We start from the raw sequence: 24,030 nt of genomic DNA, 5'->3' as shown, positions 1-24,030 counted from the left end.
CGTAACTGAAATGGTAATTCGATGCTTACTTAAAGTCAACATAAAAAAAACTGCCTCTGTCTACGGCAAACAAGTTTTTGATTTGATTATTTATAATTATGATGGTTTTCAATCACATTCATGCCGTTGCAAAAAAATTGTTTACGGAGATGTTCTTCTTACTAACGTAACAACTGTTACGTAACTTGTATTAAACGTAACAGGCGAAAGGTGACACAGACGGTACGATTCGGTAGGCCGACTTTGTAGCCAAACAATCATGATATTAAACTCTTTACTTTAATATTAATGTTTCAAATAGTTATTACTTATCAGTGATAGTTATAAACACTCACTTATCACCTCTTACTTTAATAAAATACTCATTTCAGAAGTTTGCGCTTCTTGTACGTACAGTCAACGAATTAAATTAACAGGTCATCACAAAACCTTCTCATTTATTTTTATGTTCTTCAATAACCAGTGTTCTAGTCAAATGAAAGAATTTACTATGAAGAGTTCTAATGATTCTAAGAAGCAAATTGGTTGAGAGTTTGCTAATGTTTTTCATGACTTTATTCACACTTTTCGCGTCTCGTTTTAGCAGGCTCGTCGGGACAACGCCCGTGCGTCATACTAATTGCTGGCAGTACATGTCAAAGGGCGACCGGCGTCGGCCGGATGCACACAATGGCGGATGGGGGTATGTACTATGTGAAAATAGGGGGAAAGACGGTACATGTCTGGAAGCAAGTTGTTAATGAGTGTCTAAATTCACGGAGTTTTTGGTTGTTTTCTCGATTAAAATTGAACTAAGCGGAATGACGACCGAAAAAAAAGATATTGTAATTGTAAAGTAGACGGTCGAATGATGGTCACTGTCCCAGTTGCTGCCATCTTTCATTTTAAATCATTAGCATTAGGACTTTTGAGATATACAGAAAGAGTCGAGAACTAAGACATTTACCTTGCCTGTTACAATCAAAACAAGGGTGCGAATAGTTTACCTATTCACCATCAAAACGATGGTTAGTCAGTTTACTTCCAGCCTGAATTTACAGTGTGTTGTATAGAAGTTTTGGTATATATACGCAGTTTTCATGAAAATGACGAAACATACGAAAAAACTGACCAATTTCGAATAACACAGTGGTCATTTTTTGATGATGCTAGAAAGTATTTCTGATACTTAGATGAAATTGGTAAGAGCCCTTTTGTGGACACAAATCTTGTTTAGGAAGTAATAGGTAGAAGTAATAGTAAGGTTGCTGGACTCACCCGCTGTGGCGGTAAGATCTGCCGTGGACTGTGCGTATGCTTCGGCGAACAGGAGCCATGCTTCTCTTTCCTATGGGACTTGAGACCACGCAGCAAACGCGAAAACGTTGTCACCTTCTTCTTAGCTGTACCCAAGCAGTTGTCTGCGGAGGAAACTGTTTCTTAATTAATATGATCTTTTTGCAGTATTAAACACTATATTATATAACTGATAATACATAAAAAGGCACATAGGGAAAACTTTGTTTTTGTGTGTTCGCCTTTGTTCTCTTTTATTTTGTTGTTTTCTTTTTGTATCATTTTTGTGTTCTATGTACAATAAAGTATTTACATACATACATAAATACTTTCAAAGAAAGCAGTGATACTATTACATTAGAGTAATCTATTCCTAGCAACGTTTTCTGTCTTCAATAGGTAGTAAGTTTAATTACTTACTTTGCTAGCATTTTTTATTACCTTTTGTTACAGTGTATAACAACGACTTCTTTATTTTATAAACAAAATAGGTTCTAAGCTGATTGTACAGTTAAATTGATTTTCTAAACATACTCACCACTAGGAGGAAATTCGTAGAAATAAGCAGACCTTGGACTCAGGCAACTGAAACAAAGGAAAAGATTTTTTAATGCTTTTTACGAGTATGTATGTAAAGCATGCTCAAACTTTCGTTTTAAAATATATTTGTGCCTTCGACGCGGTACACTTTTCAACGTCAAGTAATCTATAAATAAATAAAATAAAATAAATATCATGGGACACTTGACACCAATTGACTTAGTCACAAACTAAGCGAAGCTTGTACTATGGATACTAGGCAACGGATAAACATACTTATGTAGATAAATACATACTAAAATACATATTAAACATCCAAGATCCGAGAACAAACATTCGTATTATTCCTACAAATATCTGCCCCGGCCGGGAATCGAACCCGGGACCTCAAGCTTCGTAGTCAGGTTCTCTAATCACTTGGCCATCGAGTCATCTGTGGAATCATTTTTTCAAATACAATTAATAATACCTAAAACATATTTACAAAAGTGTCCAGTCAAACTGAAAATAACCTGCTGAAATATTCCGGACAAATATTAAAACACAAAACGATTTACTAAAACAGCACTTGACAAAAAGATATTGAAAGCAAAATGATTAAAAAGAATCATCATTCGGACAAATTAGAAACACGAAAACGATTTACTCACGAAACTGGTGGGACAAGCCACTCGAGGAAACGGTTATCTGTTCTTCGAGCGATGTGGCCTGCCATTGCCACTTCATTTGCATATTTTTCCAGCTATGTCAGTGACTTTAGTTCTTACGAAATTCCGGATTCTATAAAGCATAATAGCTCGTCGATTAAAAAGTAATTGAATAAATATAAAACATGTAAAACACGCAACTACGGTTGCCGACTAGACAAAAATGGTTTTGCTGAATTCGGACTTCATTAATCGGTATCGGTAATTAACAAAGCGTCGCTAATGATGATTGTGGGGCGCTTGATGAAAACGATAATACTTCGTTCAACGGTGAGAAGAATGGGGCCTTAATGATTGATGTCTTTTTTAATTTGAGGTACAACTGTTGATATTTGGTTGTGACACTTCGTTCAAATTGTTGCAGGAACAGGCTCGGTTGCACTGAATTGAACATCGAACTAAGTGAAAGTCCCCACCATATACTTGAAAAGGAGTTTCAAATACTTTGGAAACTTATTAGAAAGAGGTAGGCCAAAATGGAACGCTATAATTCGTGAAAAGATTGTTCAGCATCGAGGACATATGACGCAAGGAGAAAAATAAGACTTCACCGGTATTACCATTAGAGCTTCCGTTCCGTACTTCCAATCACTAGGTACACGTATTGATTCTGTTGTGTTTGGCAGATGATACCCGAAAATGTACTCTATGACTGGTGAGCTTACACCGTCAGCCGGGCCGGCTTATAGGTGCGCAGAGAGCAATTGACAAAAGTGACCTGTGGTATTACAAACCCAAAATTTCATAATTCAAGTAAAACGTTTTCATGAATTCCCTAATTTAAGCTTTTCAAACTGTAGAGCAGTTTTTTTTTCGTTATCGATTTGTTATTCATAAAAAAATCGCAAGTATTATTTATTTGCTTGATAGAATAGCACGCCCATTAAATGATGTAATAATAATTGACTGAAGGAGTCTAGGTGACACTAATTCTCGTTTATTAGAAACCATTCGGATGTACAACTGGCAATATAAGGTATTGCTCAAGAAAGTTAAACCTCCTGGCACGATTTTTGTTCCTGTTATTGTTATATCTATGTACAGTCAAGGGCAAAGATATCGACACGGCCAAAGTTACATAAATATGTATACACGACTTTATACCCTTAACATTAAGGCCGTGTATACATATTTTTGCAACTTTGGCCGTGTCGATATCTTTGCCCTTGACTGTACACAGGCAATGTTTTTCTTGATTTCTGTTAACTTTGATTTTTTTTCCCCAATACATAACAAATTCACAGTCATCTCTAAAAATTGTACAATTCACAAACTTTACGAGTGACATTGATGTGACACGTAACAGAGACATCAAAAAATCTCACTTTTTTACCTTCTTTGCTAACACGTATCAATTAAAAAAACACAAATATTAACTTTTAATGAGATCCAAAAATTTAAAGGTCGATGTGGGTAAAGTTAAAAAAGCTATTAAAATAAAATAAAATGAAACACATCAGCTGCACTGCAAATAAAAGTTCATGCTACAGTTGTTTAGGAAAAGCTAGTTCTTATTTTAATTGGAACATGGGAAAGGTGCAATGCCAGTTCAAAATCAATAGTGCGTGGCATCGACGTTGCATGTTAATGTCATTGATTTATGGGTCTTTGTCGGGCACCTGGTTATTCCTTTCAGCATTATTACTGGTATATTTTAGCAATATTACCCACGTATTGAAAGACACGTATTGTCGTAGGAGGCGACAAAGGATATAGGTTAAGATATACCGTTGGCGACAAGCTAGCAACCTGTAACTACTGTACCGTTTTTGTCAAACTTAAAACCTAAAATTGCCAAAAGTGGCTCCGAAGCTGTAATGTTTCGTATGTTCTGCCTACCCTATTTGAGAATACAGACGTGATGTTTGTGTGTGTGCGTGTGTACATGTGTGTGTGAAAGACATGGCATAGTAAATTACATGAGGCTGAAGTATTCGTTTTAACAGGTCTGCCTTTTAAGATTCTGCGTTAGTATAAAATTGTAAGTATTATTAATCCCTCGTATGCGGGAACTAAAAAACGTACTGAATTCTAGTCTATCTGTTTTAATAAGCACAAATTCTGCTGAATAAGCTATTCTGATGATATAAGTATGTTTATCCGTTGCCTAGTATCCATAGTACAAGCTTTGCTTCGTTTGGGACTTGGTCAATTGGTGTCAAGTGTTGTCCCATGATATATTTATTTATTGATATTTCAAAAAATGCGAAAAGATAGCCTTAAATTTGACACGGATACGGATCACGGCCTAAGCATACGAGGGGTTAAAGTTTCTACGACGTATTTTCAATATATTTATTTTTTTAGATACTTAATTTAGTAGAACGCAAATATAAAATTTAACAATTAATTAAAATGCATTTTCAAAAATATAACAATAACTTAAAAATGTATTCAATTTTTTTTTATGTTTAAAGATTTGTAGGTCCTGCTGTCCACACAATCATGGATGCACACACAAACTTTCGTATTTAAAATATATTAGTAGGAAGAAGGATGCCAAAAATGAATCTACTACGATTATACTATTAATTGATAGTAAATTATGGCACAACGTCTAAAAAGCACTAAGTATACAGATTATTCGAAAAATTACCCAATTTTTCATTTCTCATTATATTAAATATCATAATTATGCAAATCAAATAAGGTGCTTTGGGGTAATTCCACGTGGATTTTTGATGAGTTGACATGACGATTGTAATTTTCGTTAATTACTCCGAGTTGGTACATTATATTTAAAGTCTTAGGATATTTCTGTCGTTTCCACTAATCGATCTTATATACAATATAAAAAAGTTTCTAAAATATGATCGATTTATGGAAATATTGGTATTCTAAAACTAGTTACTTATTTTTTACGCACAGGGGCTATTTCGGAATATAGCGGGGTTATTCTGCGTGTTATTGAAAGGTGGACTTTATTATAATTTGGCTCAAGGTTCATATTTCTTTTTAGGCTGAAATTACCCCATTCATTTTTATTTTTTATTTCGTTAGTAATATCCATAGTTACAGATTTTTTCAATCTCTGTATTCCGAAATAACCCCACAAACGCAATGTGGTTCTCAAAATTTGCCGCAAAGGAATATTAAATCTACATACATTATAGAACAAAGCTGTATTAGTTACACCATTTATAACTCGAGAACAGCTGGACAGATTATTATGATCTTGTGTGTGGATTGTAGAGTTTGTCTCCACCCCGAATAGCAGAATAGGGGGAGAGGAGCGAAGCCGCGGGAATATACTAGTAAGTATATAAATAATTAGAAATGCCATGTCACTTTTATATTTTGAACTAGCTTTTACCCGCGGCTACGCTCGCGTGAACCATAAGCATTTCAATGAAGCAAGCAATCAAGCAAGCATGTAAGCAAGCATGCTAGCAAGCATTCAAGCAATCATTTAAGCTAGCTTGCAAGCAAGTATGCAAGCAAGCAAGCAAGCAAGCAAGCATGCAAGCAAACATTTAAGCAAGCTTGCAAGTGAGCATGCTTCGCTCGCGTGAACCATAATCATTTCAAAGAAGCAAGTATGCATGCAACTAAATAAACTTCAAGTATCAGGTACGCTACCCTGTTCGACACACTGGAGAGCTCTTTAATGTTGTTAGAGAGGGACCTATTAACAAGGAACCCTACGCCACCCTGTGATGTTTGATCATCCTCGCGGAAGTACAGAAGGTGGCCCGAGTACTTCACTTAACTTTTTTACTTAGTACTTCACTTAACTCCTGAATATGCCACCTTATGTTCTCCAGCTCCACTTCCAACTGCGCTAGAAGGGTCCTAAAAGTCCGTCCGCTCTACGTAGCCAGGGTCAGTTTACTTAGGTAGCCTTGGATCGCCTGGGATTTTTAGCATCCTCTGCCCCGCCGTTACCATGAACGCTACTATGGCAAGGAATAGCGGGGCGACCGGGAACTGGGGACCATCGCTTTGCCGTGCGCTTCATTCTGGTAAGGGTTTGCCCATAATCCCCACACTGGGCATGCGAGTTTTCGATCTTAGGGCACAGTTTATTGCACCGCCGATGCTGCAGCCCATCCGGGGCCCGGGGACTTACCTGTGCCGATTTTGGCTGAGCTATGCCGCAATCAGCCAGCTGCCAGAGCCCAGTCTGTTAGACGGCAGGGTGCACCACGGGCAGGTAAGGTTGGCTTGGGGTCCATAGATGGAGGTTGGCCCCCTTACACCACAAATAAAAAAATCTAAATCTTGAAAAGTTGAAAGTTTGAATACCTCAGACAATTACCATACTAAAGTAAGCTGGGGGTTATTTCGGGAATCACTTCACTGGAATAACCCCTAAAGGGGTAATTTGGGAAAAAAAATTAAACTATAGCTAGGCCTTTTAGACTGACACAGTCATTCGCAAAAAACGATTATTTGTCATAACATTAATAGTTCAATCTTGTAACTTATCAGGTTTTAGAGTTAGCGGTGTTGGGGTTATTTCGTATTTAATTTTTTGGCACGAAAATGCACTCGACCTAAAAAAAAATATATTGCACGTCCAACCGATGTCAGCGCCTCGCATCATCTGGAGAGACGCGAGGAGCGGTAAATGAGGCGTCCAATTAAGTGCTGCCAGTGGTTAAACATCAACACGTTTAGGAGAAATCTTAAATAAATGGAATAACCCCGTTTACAGAATTACCCCAAAGCACCTTATCCAAATTATGTTAATAAATTTAAAACAACACACTCTTTTCGTCAGCAGTTCTTGTTAATTGTTGAAAATACGATTTGTATAATTTGAAACGGAATTTACATACGTTAGCGGGGAAATTAAACGTGTTAAGGTTTAAAATTCATAGTGTTTAACTTCAGTGCGGATTCGAAGCAGGTGCTTAATGAATCAAACTCACGCATTTCAAATTCTTACTCGACTATTGCAGAACATGTTAGAACATGTTTCAGTTTATATCAATTTTAATTTGGTAATGTGACGTTCAACGACGTTAAGACTTAAAAACGCTAGTTAAATAAATATAGGAAAAAAAAACTATTGAAAATACATACATACGAGTAGTGTAAACTTAATGAAATGTAGAAATGCAGTACCTATAAGTCGCAGTTTGATCTATGGCCTCTTAAGTAGCGCGTGAACAATAACTTCACATTTATAAAAGTAGCAGGATATTTAGTAGGAAAGTAGTAAGTTAGGAAAGAAGTAAAAGAAATTAGCAATTTCGGATAATCGTTTGAAGTTTAACTGGATGAGATCCCTTTATGGGAAAAGTTTGTCTTTGTACGTCTGTCTCTCATTGTAATCTGGCCTAGGGACATAAAAGAATGTCATTAAAGCTCTTATCCAAGAGAATGTATGTATGAAGAATGATAAGAAAAGAACGCGCAAGAAAATATATCAGCGTATAAAGTTAACAAAACGGACGTAGAAGTTTTAGCGTTGCCAGATGTTCCCTTCACAATCTCCCAAGTTTTCCATCTAACGCTTCAGTGTAACTCTCCAACCTTATCATTGAATCATAACCAAGAATATCGCAAAAGTTCACAGACGACAAACGATTCACGCAGGTTTTGGTGAAGCTATAGAGTTACAAATCGCTTGTAATGAAAATGTCGCTTAGTCTTGCTTCACCCAGTAGGTTTACTCTTTTACGCGCGTGCACTCACAATCTACATTCGCCAATTTTCTCTGTTAAACAGTATTATGGTAGTGCTAGAAAGGGATGGTAAACGCGATTGCGATAGTAAGCACATTGAATAATATGGCCTCGGATCCGTACTTTTGGGTTTGCATGTATCGTAATTTTTGTGTTAATACAGTGAACACAGTGTTTCTGGAATATCGTCGTGAGCCGAATGTTACGCAAAGATGAGCCCATATGCTATGGCGGAGTAAGGGTAATTTTATTTAAAGACTTTAGTGGAGTTTCTTAGGGATTCTGCTTAAATACGAGTTGCGGAATGTTCCAGGCACTTTAAGAAAGTTAATTTGTTTCTTGAAATATTGTTTATGTTTGTTTTGATGATGAGATTAGAATGAGAAAGTAAATAAAGGGCATTACGTGAGCATTATTTTTCAAAACCTACGAGAAATAGACAATAAGTGTACGGATTTTGTTATAAAATAATTTCGGAAGCTACAGAATGTTTGTTAGGTTAGTTTATTTAAAAACTCTTGTAAAAACATAGTTCCCACGCGGGCCCAGTGCGGATTGGGAACTTCACACGCACCATTGAATTGCTAAATTACAGTGTGAATTACAATGTTTATTAGGGCAAAACCGGTACAATTATAACTTAAATTAAACACTGACCAGCAAATATGCCACTATTAAATTATACAGTAGAACACGTAGGTACAAAAAAAAACGCAAGTAAACAATACTCGTAATTTAGATGAACAAAACTAAACTAATGTTTTGACACAACAACTTTAAACCTGTTAAGAGAAAGATTGAATATATCTAATTCGAAAATTGAATTATTGTAGGTTTTATAAGCTCTACGTATAAAAGCTTTGGAAGCACAATTTCGAAATCATGAAAAAAAAAAAACTTATTCAAACAAGGTAACCTAACCACCTTTTGAAATACTGTACACCTTGTATACTTTACATAAATATATAGAATACATATTTTTTACTTAAGTATGTACATAAAAGTATCAATATTTTGCCTCGTAAACTATCGATGTTAAAAAGAAAACGTTTGAATAACAAATTCTCCAAATGTTTAAGTAACCGTAAACTTTACCATATTTAAGTCATTAAAACACATCATAAACTTTAATTGATAGTTAATCAAAACCACAGCCCACATGTTTCGCCTACCAGTCTAAACGGATAACTAAATAATACTTTACGAGCCACAAAACATCTATGTTCACCATCGCTGATTTTACGAGGTAATTCATTAGGAATAGCATGCTGAAGATCTAATTATCATTGGACAACGCGATGTAGGCGGCATCGTGACATCGCCAGTTGTAGATTTCCCTACGAACAAGTTTATGGGGTACAAACGACGTTAGCGACCAACATTTATTTCCAATGCTCGAGTTTGCATTGGGAATGTTTGGTGGAGAAAGAGCGTGTTGTTTTGTCACCTTTCTATTTGAGTGGCTGATTACTGTGGCCTTACACGTTTGTACATACATTTTATTAAAAATATATATATGTTTAAGATTGTTTTTTTGGAATCTTTTTGTATTTTTTATTTCAATTCGAAATTTTTACTTTTACGGTCATCCCGTAAAACCTAAAATGAAAATACAAACTGAAATATAGATGCAAAGAAAAACCAGAAAAATAATACCAGCACTGGGAATGGAACCCAGGTCCTCGGTATTCCGTACCGCGTATATATATGTTTTTTTTTTATTTATAAATGGGGATCTTTTACAGTGCCATCAATACATTTCGGAGCTGTGTAGGGTCTACACTGTATTTATGTTCAAAAATTTAACTTCTAGATAGGTACGTTGTGGCCTTCTTATTGTTCTGAATTTAAATTGAACAGATTTTTGAAACACACACGGTTCTCCGATGTTTATTATTTAATTGTGTACGAGTAATATTTTTTCATTAAATAGCAGAAGACATAAATCACAAAAAAATGTCTTTTTTTTCACATCCATCCATTTCACATTCATGCCATCTCACGCCGCTTGTGTTCCTTCTGAATACGCTAAATCTTTCAACAGCTCCGCACACCACTAAATATGACGCATATGTTAATATCTCAGTCCTGGTATTATTTCTTAGTATTCTGCACTCTCCGCTTGTCTGTTAGTTTAAATTTATTTAGCAAGTACGCAATAGTTAAAGTGAAATTAGATGTTTGGTTTAATTATTGCGTCAGGTACTTATTAATTAACAAGAGATTCTTGGTGTATGTTAGCTGTAAGCAATTACGTCATATCAGCAGAATCATAATTATGAGTTAAAAAATGTTAATATCTCAGTCCTGGTATTATTTCTTAGTATTCTGCACTCTCCGCTTGTCTGTTAGTTTAAATTTATTTAGCAAGTAGTACGCAATAGTTAAAGTGAAATTAGATGTTTAATTATTGCGTCAGGTACTTAATAATTAACAAGAGATTCTTGGTGTATGTTAGCTGTAAGCAATTACGTCATATCAGCAGAATCATAATGATGAGTTAAAAAATGTTAATATCTCAGTCCTGGTATTATTTCTTAGTATTCTGCACTCTCCGCTTGTCTGTTAGCTTAAATTTATTTAGCAAGTACGCAATAGTTAAAGTGAAATTAGATGTTTGGTTTAATTATTGCGTCAGGTACTTATTAATTAACAAGAGATTCTTGGTGTATGTTAGCTGTAAGCAATTACGTCATATCAGCAGAATCATAATTATGAGTTAAAAAATAGTATTAGTTTTATACCGTTAAACCTAAGAATAACCTATACCCGTGACGAACGCGCAAACTGTTTTAACGCTTTAGACGAACATTTATATGGGCCATGGATTCTCGAGAGTTAATTTTATATGTCAAGATTTTATTATTACCCTGTATATTGTTACCTGAACTACCTCAATAGAATCTATATTTAGCCTGAGCTATCGAGAGCAAAAGACGTCGAGTAAAAGTCGGTAGTCCATACTATAAAATACAAATTTACTTACAATCATCATCAAAAGTTATTCAATGCAGCATTATGAAACTTAAATAATATTTACCGATTTTAACGCATACTTAATACTCTGGTTGGATAAAAAAAAGCATGACTGTTACGCCTCTACTAGTTTTAAATGCATGATGTTCATGTGTCAAGTTTTATTTGCCATAAAACAAAACGCATTCCCTCATAAATCGAAAGCAATACAGTAAACAAGCAGTCAATGTTATAAAATAAATAGCCTCCAATATATCCTTAACATTATGACATCCTATACTTTAAAAGTCTAGAAACCCGTTCCGTGGATGTAAATCACTGGCAGTTTATCAACGATGTGGCTAAGTTAAACTATTCAGGGTCCAGAGCTTCTGTCGCCAATCGAATGTCTGATTTCAATTTAGATTAAGCTTTAAACATGCAGCGTAAAAGCTTATCTAACGAGTACACCTGTTAAAGTCAAAATAATTTATGACACAGCCCCATAGCATTCTCGTTAAATTGCGAATGGATATAATCTGACCGCTAAATTTCCATAGCTGTCCTATAATATGTCGTACTCCTATAAAGAATCGTATGGCAAGTTATTGTCAATTTCGTAGAATAACATTTTATTCAGTTAAAAATATTTATGATGAAGACTACTTTAAATAGACCGATTGACAGTATTTATGATGTTTATCTCTATCGACTTCTGCTTTTGAATTTTTATTTTAGTTTAAATCAATAACGGTTATAAGAAAAACATGGTATTCTTTTAAGGCTGTCGAATTTAAATGGGTGACAATGTTTGTATCAAAATTTATGACATCCGACTAACATCTGACCTAGCTGTTACTGTCGTTTGTGAAGAATTTGTTTATCACGCTCGTCGGAACTAGATAATTTTCCAGGATAAAAACTATTCCATGTCCTTCTCAGGATCTCAGACCATCTCCACACCAAATATCGTTGGCCGATACTTCGCGTGCGCTCGGGAGCTAGTTTTACAATTTCAGGGGAGACACATTATCCTATGGCCTTAACAGGGTCTCAAATTATATAAACCAAATGTTATCTTAATCGGTTGAGTTGAGACGTTATTGTACGATCGACTAACAAAAAGTTGTGTAATATTGGTTGGCCTAACATTGCGCCAGATCGGGATTTTATAACTTGGCCAGCTGTGTGACAGTATACAGGGCTATTAAAAAAATCGTATTTTTTTCATACCTCTGATAATTGTGTTGCTGGTTGTGTATCAATGGTTGCGTTGGTTGCGCGAGCAGCAACTGCTTCTGCTGCTGCTGCCGTTGCAGCATCTGTTTGCCGAACACGCCGTAGCCGAAGCCGTAGATGTCGTCTTCTTCCTTGTCCGTAAGGCAGCTCGAGGGCTGTTGAACACAATACTGCGTTGGTATGTTATAAAGGTCTAGGTTAGATGGTGATGAAGTGGTTAGTGAAGAAAGGAATGCTAAGGTTTTCTAATTTTGCTACAGTATTGCTAGGTTTTGGTGGGTTGTAAGTTAACGCTAAAATGTGCTGTGTGGAGTAATTTAATAACAAACAACTTCGCGACAAACTCAAAACCTCTACAAAGCAAAATGTATACCGTGTGGGATTATTTTACATGGTTACTGACACAGGCAGAGAAACATAATACATACAATTAAGATTTTTAGACGTGCCTTATTTATTATGTTTTTCTTATGATTTGCTTACTATTTCTGTTGTACAATAATGAATCTTTGTATTGTATTGTATGCCATGAGAGCTACCTTCGTACAAAATTTCACGTTTTAGTATAACCAGTAGTACCTCTACCCTATTATGTAAGTTTTTTGGTTACCACAGTTAGGATGGAAACACCTGGATTGTGCTGATAAAGTTACAGGTATATACAAATAGAAGGAGGGACGGACGTTTTTGTTTTTACCGTACGTAGGCCTAGAGATTTCAAGTCCAATTTAATATCATATATCCTGCAGTCAATATATTATGCACCCAACTCCATCAAAAGTCCAAATTAATGCAAAATATCATTTTGAGTCCTAAAAAAGTCTGCCAAACGTGATTACAAGATATGTTGCTACCTTTATAAAACTTCATACAAAATTTATACTTCCTTAAAAAAAAGTCACGAACTTTATCAATAAATAAAAGAAGAAAGAATCTCAAAATTACCAATATTCGTTTTATAAAAGGGCATTTTTGTAGAGCGCAAAAGTAACTGCTTCCTTTTTGTTTTAAATTTGTCAGGAACCCTCAGTGTGCGAGTTCGACTCACAATTGACAAGATTTCATATTTCTAAGACTATAATTTGATTCGTTCTCTGTATTCTGTTTGGAAAGAGAAAAACGCTGATATTTGTAAAGTTTCGCTACAACTATTAATTAATTTATTAAATTTTTTTTTAAGATGTGCTTATTCTAAAAGGGCATAACTGCAAAACTACGACACAATAGATCCATTACTTTTGTCTAGTCTCTTAAAAAAGAGATCACGTAAATCTGACGTAGACGTTGCATAAAGACAATATCAAAATTATCACAGCTCATTTTTCTGGTGATAAAGGCAAAGAAAACATATCTATTCTGTTGTAGTGTTGGCAAATTCAGACATTTTTTTTTTTTTTTAATATGGAGAAATCAATTTTAATACATATTTTCCCATGTTCAGGAGGCAAAACTCTTTCGATTCCTGTAGTAATTAAAAGATGTTAAAAAAATGAAATCTTGTCAATTAGCGAGTTTTCATATTTACTAGAAATAAAGAAAAAAAAAATATTTGTTTGATCACATTTTCTATAACATAATGTTTTAATACGAAGAAAAACGAAGCATAAAAAAAGTTCATACCAAAAAAATGTTCCATCAGAACAATAATAATTAACTATTACTTTAACTTAACCGCTTTTACGGTTAGGTAAGTATAATATTTTGTTAAAAGAAAACAAAAACTTTCGTTTGTTGTTAAAACCCTTCGCGTCAAAACAGCCCACACAGCCATTCCTTTATTTTCAGCTAACGAAATTGAACTCTACTAAATATAGCTCACTATTTATACCTCTAACAAAGTCAAGGTCAAAACTTACCGAGTATTTTCCTGGCACGTAAATGGGCTGAGAATGAGACGTGGTCAAGTTGTTTAAAGCTAAGGACCCAGGGGTGACCCCGGGTGGGGTCTGAGGTGTCCCTGGCCCACCCAGGACCCTCATTCGAGGGGACATTTCCTCCCACTCATGGCGCCTTAGTTCTTCCAGATGATCTAATACGTCCCCGTAGTGGGTTGAGAAGAGGTCAGCGTAGCGCGACGCTAACCCTTCTAGGTAGCCTCGGTCGCCGTCCTAGAAAAGAAAGAAAGGTTCATCATAAAAGTAGGATAGCAAAATATTTGACGTAATGTGTCAAAAAATCTCAATTAATTTAGTTGCGTACATTCTTATCCTACAATGTTTTAGACTATTGCGCTCATTACTTATTTTATGATTTAAATTCGGGTTTAGTTTCGCGTATCTGATTTTAGAAAAGCTCTATATTTCGGCATATTTAGGTGGATGTCATAGCGCATGCAACTGTACCGAAATAGAGCATCTCTAAAATCAAGGTACGCGGAACAAAACCCGAATTTAAGCCATGAAATTCTTATCCTACTAATATTTTAGATGTAAAAGTTTGTAAGTGCGCGCGAGTTTGTTACGCCTTCACTTTTAAACGGATAAATAAATGTGGATTAAATTTTGTTATACACAAAGTTCCTCATTTAGAATAATTATGTATAGTTTTCCCGACACTATATATAAGGTGCTAGAAAATTAGGTGCGGATACTTTCAGGGTATGTAATTAATAATCTAAGAATCAATTATACACATAAATTATTTACTTATTGTGCGGTAATATTTTTTTTTGTTTCATACAAAAATACGTCCCCGTCCGTCGTACGTGTATGTGTAGATGTGTTTTTGTTGCATTTTAATTTTTCTGATCTACTGTTAATGCACCACCTGCTGTGAACTAGTCCTTCCTTCTTTCTGTAAAAAGGTTGCCTGGAAGAGATCGCTCTTAAGCGATAAGGCCGCCTATTGCTTACCTTGTAATTTTCTCTGTGTACCTGTTTTCTGTATCGCTTACTATTTCTGGTGTACAATAAAGAGTAATTGTATTGTATTGTATACCATTCCGTCCAAAAATAATCATCCTTGCATTAACATTAACTGTATTTTTTTTATTTAATTTAATTGAAACTAATTATTAACAACGATGCAAAAATAATCGATCCTCGAAATATCCGTTTCTGATTTTCTAGCACACTGTATACCTAATAACATGGTGATGATGGTCAAAATAAACTATTATTATTATTTAAATTATCTGGCAGGTAGCAACTGAAAGGTGCCTGTATCTAGTCTCTCTGTGTGTTGTCTGTGTTGTAGGTAGTCTAGTCTGTGTGTAGTCTAGGTCTACAGAACTAATAAAAATAATCCCACTTAAAATTATAAATGCTAAAGTTTGTAAGTCCGTTTGTTTGTTTGTTACTTCATAACGTCTAAATCGCTGAACCGATTTAGATGGAATTCGGTATAAAGATAGTTTGAATCCCGGAGACATAGGATAGTTTTTACCTCGGAAAATTGCATAATTCCCACGGGATAGCGATAACCGAATTCTACGCGGACGAAGTCACGGGTAACGGCTAGTTATTTTATTTATAAAACTAAATGTTTTTTTTAGATTTTATAGCACCTGACGGGGTTGCCAATTATTACTGACACAGAGAAATTAACAAACTGTAAAAAGTCAGTAATTAGCAATACCTAGAGACCTATTTGGCCAAAATAATTCCTTCCTTCCACGCAATTTCCGTTGGAACCCGAAAAAAAGGGGAAAACGTTGAGGGAGGCAATTAAGGACCAAGGTCTGAATTATAGGCGGGATTTTAAAATTGGAAGCGTTTGACTGTTTTAAATTAACTCAACGGTTTGTATACTAAACACCGTTACTTCCTCGAACATAATTATATTTGATTATCTGTATCATATGCGTCACTGAATCATCTTAAATGCTGCATACAATCTCATAAAATTTAAGAACTAAATAAAAGACAAACTAACACTGCTGCACTGAAACAGAACACCTACGCCTGAGCAATTAAAACAGCAATTAACGTACTTCTCGGACTCCTAACAAGAGAACACAACACTATTCTTGGCACACAAATTAAAACGAATATGGATCGAGCAGACGAATTGACCGCACAGGGAAAAGCCATAAAGCAGCAAAATAAACAGTGCCCAAATAATCTCAGCGCAAACGGACACTTTCATTAAGACCTGAAAACCGAAGACATGGTCCGCGGGCGAATAATTTCTCAGTCCCTTGGATAAACATTGCCACATTGCTGGCTTCCGTGGAAATATTTCGGTTCGCGCCTTTATCTGAGATGCTTGCGTAAATAAGCTGCGAAATATTAAAAATATTTAGGACGGCCGATTTTCATTTGGGTTATTAAATATTTCGCTATGGTTTTAATGAGTTTGATGAAAGTGAAAGCAGAGGTAATGTAAAACATAATATTTATCATTAAAATATGAAAAATAAAGTCACTGTTTATAATTTGGCCGTCTAATGATAGTTAATCGAGTTGAATGACAGTATTTTTGAACTCTGTACCACAAGTATTTTTATTACTCGGCTAAATTATGAAAAGTGGCCTGAAGCTTAACAGTCCCGTGGAGTAACTATTTTTTACATGGTTACATCAGCGCTTAGTGCTTTTTGTCTAACTACAACAAAAATGAATCCTAGCTGTGAACAGAAAAATAAAACTAATTCAATTAGACCCCGCAAATTGGAGTGCATGAAAAAGATGGGTCTCACCTCATATCGCTTTATTGTCATTACGTTCATGGTTACTGTTATTTCCGCGTTGTTCGCGGCGCGAGTCTGCGCCAAGTGAAAATAGAATCGCGAATGCATCAATGGAGAACCGCACTTAGAATTCAACCAGCGGCCGCGCATCGAGTCAAAGATGGCCGGGGGTTTATTTCCATTTTTAAATGAGAGCGGCTGAGAGCTTTGTCGGCTTGGAGTTTGTGCTCTGCGTTTTAAGTGGATTAAATCGCTCCACGCTCGTAAAACCGACAAGTGCTCCAGCTAAGAATTAAAGTAACGGTTCGACTTTTGCATGAGAAAGTGCTCGCGGGACCTGCCTTCGCACTCACTCCGCGCAATTTGATGCGGCAAGGGCTTATTGTTTTGGTGGAAATCCAGTTTGATTGAAAGCTTAGCTGAGAGCAGTTGCTTTGTGAATACTCAATGAAAGAAGTTCGTCGGCACTTTGTTGGATTTTGACGCTTCATTATGAAACTTTGAAAACGTTAAGTCTGTAAAACTACAGGATAAATCTTTAAATCTACTTTCACATAAGCCCCACATGTTAGAGAAATAAAATAAAATAGATAAAATGGATCGAAAAGTTCTTGCTCAAAACATAGTAACTGTTCTTGAATTTTAATGGTATATTTAGACCACGTCCACCCGTATAGCGAATAGAAACGAGTTCATTGGATGGTCTGCCAACGACAGCTGGAATGTTTACGAAAAACAAACCGAAGAAGAAAGGCAATTCAACCGAAACAATAAAACCCAATGTTCCTCTTCGATTTCATATAAATAGTTCAAATGGATTTGAAATAGAAGTGTCTGATGTCAGTTTTATATTCGCGCAGAACCGATCCGTATAAAGTGAAGTAAGATGAATGTTTTAACAATCTGTTAAAAAGTGCCATTCACAAAAAATAGCTCGCAACATTCACAATTCTGTCTGAAAATGATCGCGGGAAACGCGATACGCTTCAACAGCCCATTCCCCCAAATGGTTTTTAATTTACCATACCTTGTTGTAAATTGGACAATCTCAATTCGAAATTGACAGCTGTTTTGTGTTTCGTATTCAGTGTTCGTCAGCAAATTATATTACAAACAAGGAAGACAATTTTCAGCTGTCCCGTTGAAAGAGTCAGAGCAGCGAAATAATCGATTCCGCCGGCGATGGGCCCCCGAAACGTCCGTCTACGCCATCGAACTTTACTTTAAAATGAGTATAAATTGCAAAACTTGGGAATTATTTGCGTCTCGCTTCCATGGCAATTTACTCCGTTTTTCCTGAGTTTCATTATAACAAGTTTAATTGAAGACCGCGTCCGGTACATAAATTTAAACTTTTGCCGTGCATTTAAATCTGCTTACGGTAGTTAGTTGTTCACGAATTAATGGCGGGTAAGTAAGTTTCCAGTCCACTTTAACTATTTATTTAACGTTATCATTAAGACTAGTTTATGTAGAGTTAAACGTCTAAGTTTTTACCACAATGTGATGAAATACGCATCTAATTTGTTAATTTCGGTGTAACATTGATTTATTTTAAACTAGCTGCTGCCCGCGACTTCGTCCGCGTAGAATTCGTTTATCTCTATCCCGCGAGAACTATGCAATTTTTAGCCGAGACTAAAACTATTTGCAGGTATACCGAATTTAATCTAAATAGGTTCAGCGGTTTAGATGCGAAACAGATAAACTAACAGAATTACAAATTTTCGCATTTATAATATAGATATATATTTTTTTAATATCATGGGACACTTGACACCAATTGACCTAGTCCCAAACTAAGCAAAGCTTGTACTATGGACACTAGGCAAAGGATAAACATACTTATATAGACAAATACATATTAAACATCCAAGACCCGAGAGCAAACATACCTACGTATTATTCATACAAATATCTACCCCGGCCGGGAATCAAACCCGGGACCTTAAGTTTCGTAGTCAGGTTCTCTAACCACTTGGCCATCCAGTCGTCATAATATTAGTGGGATACATGGTAATCATAAAAATATATATACATAATAAATATTTTTCGAAGTCAAATTTAGGTACTCGCAGCCAACTTGTTCTTGTTGTACTACCTAAATAAATTCATTTTACTATATTATCCTTTTCTTCGAAATTTGTATTGCTTTTGAGCAATAGTTTAACCTAAATCTCAACAACATAATAATGATAAAACCTCTAAAAATCGCTTTTACGGCATCTGAAAATGAATTCTGCGATATTCGTGAAAGATTTGTTAATAATATCTAGCTTTAACAAAAGCTCTCATCAAATACGATACTTGGTACGTTAAAATATATAAAGTATGCCAGCAAGGAAGACGTTTACTGTCTGAAAACATATTAATGGTATAAAAAGTAAGATCAAATTAAATTACCTGTATAATAATAATAACAAGAAAATCACGCAGTACACATAAAAATAAATAAGTTTTTGGGAAAACATTTCATTTTTGATACAAGCTTTTTTTGCTGACTGTAGTTTTTGTTGGTTGTACTTGTATTGTCACCCAAACTACAGTTGCATACTTACCAAATTTCTAGTCGATGCTATTAACCGTTGAAGAGTTCCGTCCTGTGGAGACGATCCTGGCCGGACTACCAGGATGTCACTACCAGATTATTGTATTGTCACGCAATTTACATGTGTACCAAATTTCAAGTCAGTCCAACTACTGAAAGTTGGTAGAATTTAACTTGCAAGATTTGATTACAGACAGACAGACAGATAACAGGACAAGTGAAACTAAATAAAAGCTTGTAAAAATAAATCGAAAACAAAATCAGAGTTCATAGATAATCCAGTGAAGTAAAATCCTCCTCAAATCCTCCAATAAAATCATAGTTACATCATTTTTAAGACTAACGACATTGAGTATATTTGTTCCTCTTTAACTATGTAGATACATTTATACCCTCTGCACTTCCCTAAAACGTTAATATATTAAGCATGATACAAAATTTATTACGCAGGTTCCCGCCTGGAACACTAAGGTATGCGAAAGTACCTTTTATGTAGCAATTTAAATGTTAATAAGATTTAAGAGCAAGTAAGGAGGGGTGTCAGCAAAAAGCAACAGCGTGAAGCATTCTTGTAGTATGATTATGATTAATGCAGATAGTGATGGTACTTTTGATACAAGATTCCAGTTTTCTTTGGTCAAATGTGGGAATCACTTAAAGATTAAAAACTTAACTAAATGAAGGCATATTTGTTTGCAGATTCTTGCAGAGATTGAATGATCCACCAAAAATACTTATGAAACAAAGCGCTGAAGGTTTTTACACAACTACACAGAAGTGGTAGAAATTTTAAAATTTCTTGCCAAGGGTATGGGGGAGGCCTATGTACAACAGTGGACGTCCTAGGGCTGATATAACGATGAATGATGTTGTCATGATTTTCTAATTACAATCTATCAGAATGTACTCAAATTGATAAGATCGCATTTATTAGCTCTACCTATAAATCTCGAATTTCCCCGAAGCCTAGAAGTTCGCTTCGTCTGTCGCTGAGGAAGTTGACTGTCTTCTTAAGGTAATCTTTAACTTTGTTGTTTACAAAAGTCTACCAAGAAACTATTAATCTAGCATTCTTGCATTTTACTTCTGGCTGCTTCGTTGATTAATTTTCATTTTCATACCAATATTAATACCAATTCTCCGAAGACTTAGACTTTGTAGTGTAGCACTATTGTGTAAGACACTCAGGTAAGTAGTTGTGCTTAAGCCGTACTTACAAAACCATCTATATTAATAGCACAAGTACTTTACAATTTATGTTTATCACGAACAGATGCAACTATTAAGGCAACTATAAAACAGGTCCGGGACGCTTTATTGTAAGTACATGGCACACTCGCGTTACAAAGAAGCGGCAGTAAACGGGTAGTGTTAGAGGACAATTACTATCACCTTAACTGCCCAGCCACGACTATGTGCGACCAGCAGCGCTGCGAACGTTTGCTTCGTTCATTGGGCACATGTTCAACCGCTATCGACTATATTCTCGCTCAACAAACTAACAAAAGATATAAATCTCAAAAGAGAGGGATGTTAATACAGTTGATCGCTGGCTGTTCACACTGCTAGCGAGAACTCTCTCTCTACTTGTCGCAGCAACGAGCTATCAAAGATAAAATTAGCTCAGCGATGCTCGTTTGGCAGAGACCACGCCGAGAGAACAAACAGCGGTTACTCTACAGTCCAAGTAATGGCTAGTAACACTCGTGCCGTGCACTCTTTTAGAGCCCAGCGACAAAACTGTTGGATACACACTCGCATCTCGCTGCTCGCCAACTCATGTCTAGTTTGTAGCTCTAGTTCGTTCATCGTCGGTGATGGCATAGGTGCCTTTGGCCGAACCGCGCATCGCACAGTCGTTACCTAGCAGCACACGCATTCAATACCTGAAGAAACGCTCACCGTACCGTCGTTCGCACGCAGTTGTTCAAGCCGTAACTCTATACACTTTAGTCATGCTGTTAATCAGTGTAGTTGCAGTAACGGTTGTATTTAATGACAGTGTATTCGTAATTTATTTCCATTTTATTAGACGGTTAGAGCAAGTGTTCTTTTGCTTAGATAAAATATTTAAGAAAAGCAAAGAAGCACATTATTCGAACGGATACGGCTTCGGCCCAGGTGTTCAATTACTTTCCAGTAATTACTTTATTTTAGAAACAAATTTAAGACTCAAGATGACGTCAAGACGCAGGTGTATAAAAACACCGCAGCGTGACACTTTTAAACTTATCAAAAGTTGCGTTTAAAATAAGTTTTCGATATCTAATGGTACATAAACTTTATTCCAAGTGAACGCACCTATAAACGCATAAACGCTCGTTAGTAATAAGCGTAGCCTGAACATACCCTTAGACGCACCTCGAGTCTAGTTACGCCTGTGACAGTCAGACTGTCCGCTTGAAGCACCATTATACCCATTGTGTTCGGGTTCAGTGAACCCGAGCGGCGTTATTAATTTTATCTAATGCGATTGTAATGATAACCGGGAGAGTTTGTGATTCATATGCGATGGTATGGGCGTGTAGGTGTCTATCATGAACAATCAAAGAAGTAAGAATAGTTGATAATTTTAGGAAGAGTCCCATTGAAGTAAAAAATGACCGCTTTTGTTATTTTTATTAGATAAATAGATAGATAGATAGGGAGAGAGAGAGAGTGAGCGAGAGAGAAGGAAACATTTATTTATAAATATTCGATATTAGTTCAAAAAAACACTAAAAAAACAGTAGGTAATAAATATTCCAAATTTAATCTACAGTTCACATTAAAATATTAGTAAGGATATAATACCTATTGGAACTGAATTGACCATTTAATCAAATTAAATTACTGTTATGGTTTTTTCAAGAACAGCTCTGGACGCTGTTACGCAACAGTGTGACAACCCTGATTAATTCTGCAATACAATGTCAACCCTTAGAAAATAATTTGATAAAAAAAAATGACATTGTATTGCAAAATGACAGTGGGTTGACTCAGTATTGCAAAACAGCGTCCCTATATGCATTTTGAATTTGTTTCTACTAATATGAAATTATCGAAAAAAGTAGAATCTCTAGTAAATTCAAAAATCATTTTTTTTTCAGAAAATAGGCCACAATGGGCACTTTTACACGTCATTTTTTTAAACTACTGCGCTGCAAGACATTAATACAGGAATGTATGGGGTCCTTAGTTACAAAACTAAAATCTCTACGTTCAGTGGAACTGTAGAAAGCTTCCACCGTCATAAAATGAAAAAAAAAAATATTGGAGATGTATAGTCTCCCAATCTCATACAGTTATGGAGTCAACCTGTGCCGGCCTACTATCAACAAATTAAATTGATTTATACAAAAACCGCTCCAGCGCGTGTCAAGATCATTTTGAATAGTCATGCAGCAAAATATCATTGTGTTCCGTAAACAGCTTCAATTTTGCCTTCTGGCCCCAACATTGCCTGATTCGATTTAGATTCGATAACTTAGCACTCTTATAGGTTTTAAACTTTTATCTACACGGGAATTATTATTACGGGGGGATAAAAGTTTAAAAACCTAGAAGGGTGCTAGTTATCGACTCTAAACTGAATCAGGCAATGTTGGGGCCAGAGGGCAAAGTTGAAGCAATTTACGGTTCACTCTACAAATTTCTAGAAATGTCGAATACGACTCTGTTACGTCACGAACAGGCAAAAACTATAAGTTACATTTTCCACTTTGACTACAGAACGCTAAAAAAAAGTGATGTCCTCGGCTTTAACTTGTGACTTTCACAAGGGTTTGGAGGCGTAATTATGAAGCGTAAAACGTCACTATAAAAGAGATAGCTTAATTAACCGGAAGTAAAACCATTAAGTGCTCACATAAACTCATTCACGCATGTTTATGCTGCCGCGTAAGTTAGTTAAAAGTTAACCGTTATGGTGATAAATAAGCGTACCGTTGAACTTGAAGTTACATTTTTCAATTGGGGCTAAAATGTATTCATTAATAATTCTAATAATTTTTATTAAGCTTCAGGGACTTCATCAAGTAAATTAATAATAATAAAATTTTATGTACATAAACTGATTATTATAGTAGTGGTATGGAAATGATAATATTTAATGGTGTGATCTAAAACAACAGAGAATTAGCATGATCACAAAATGTTACGTGTTCTCATTCTGAGGACTGGGACTGACAATGATGGGCAATGATGAAAACGACGTGCACAGGTAATGACGAAAATCATAAATAATTTTAGTTTCGTAATATAAACGTTACATAACTTAATATTTTTTAGCCTGTATGTATGTTATAAAAAACGAACTACAAAATGTCATAGATGTTTTCTACACTAACATTATCTTCATATGCTTAAAGTCACATCTTACTTGGCATAGAAATAAAACAAATCAAAGCTTATTCGCAGCATTTCAGAATCAATTTAATTCAGCAGTGTGCATAGCAAACACTATTAAGAGATCACGAAGTTAAAATAACGCGGCACCGAGACATAGACAACAAGAAAAGCAAG

At 35.6% G+C, this 24,030-nt stretch overlaps 1 protein-coding gene across 9 annotated transcripts in view; it reads right to left on the bottom strand.

Annotated features, from left to right (window-relative positions):
• The window catches only part of LOC141427549 (uncharacterized), a 181,453-nt gene that overhangs the window by 15,746 nt on the left and 141,677 nt on the right, over nt 1-24,030 (bottom strand). For 4 of the 9 annotated variants that reach the window (XM_074087091.1, XM_074087095.1, XM_074087098.1 and 1 more), the window contains exons 2-5: nt 14,206-14,457; nt 12,344-12,519; nt 1,814-1,860; nt 1,258-1,412 (exon numbers count right to left, since the gene is read on the bottom strand). In XM_074087091.1, the coding sequence (XP_073943192.1) occupies nt 1,258-1,412; nt 1,814-1,860; nt 12,344-12,519; nt 14,206-14,457 (630 nt within the window). The remainder of the gene's footprint in view (nt 1-1,257; nt 1,413-1,813; nt 1,861-12,343; nt 12,520-14,205; nt 14,458-24,030) is intronic. The other 5 variants (XM_074087092.1, XM_074087096.1, XM_074087094.1 and 2 more) reach the window with 3 other exon arrangements.

The sequence above is a fragment of the Choristoneura fumiferana genome, chromosome 4 (genome assembly GCF_025370935.1).
Source record: "Choristoneura fumiferana chromosome 4, NRCan_CFum_1, whole genome shotgun sequence".
In the NCBI taxonomy this organism is placed as follows: domain Eukaryota; kingdom Metazoa; phylum Arthropoda; class Insecta; order Lepidoptera; family Tortricidae; genus Choristoneura; species Choristoneura fumiferana.
Note: the sequence above shows the minus strand (reverse complement) of the source record. Positions and strands in the feature narration are given on the sequence as shown.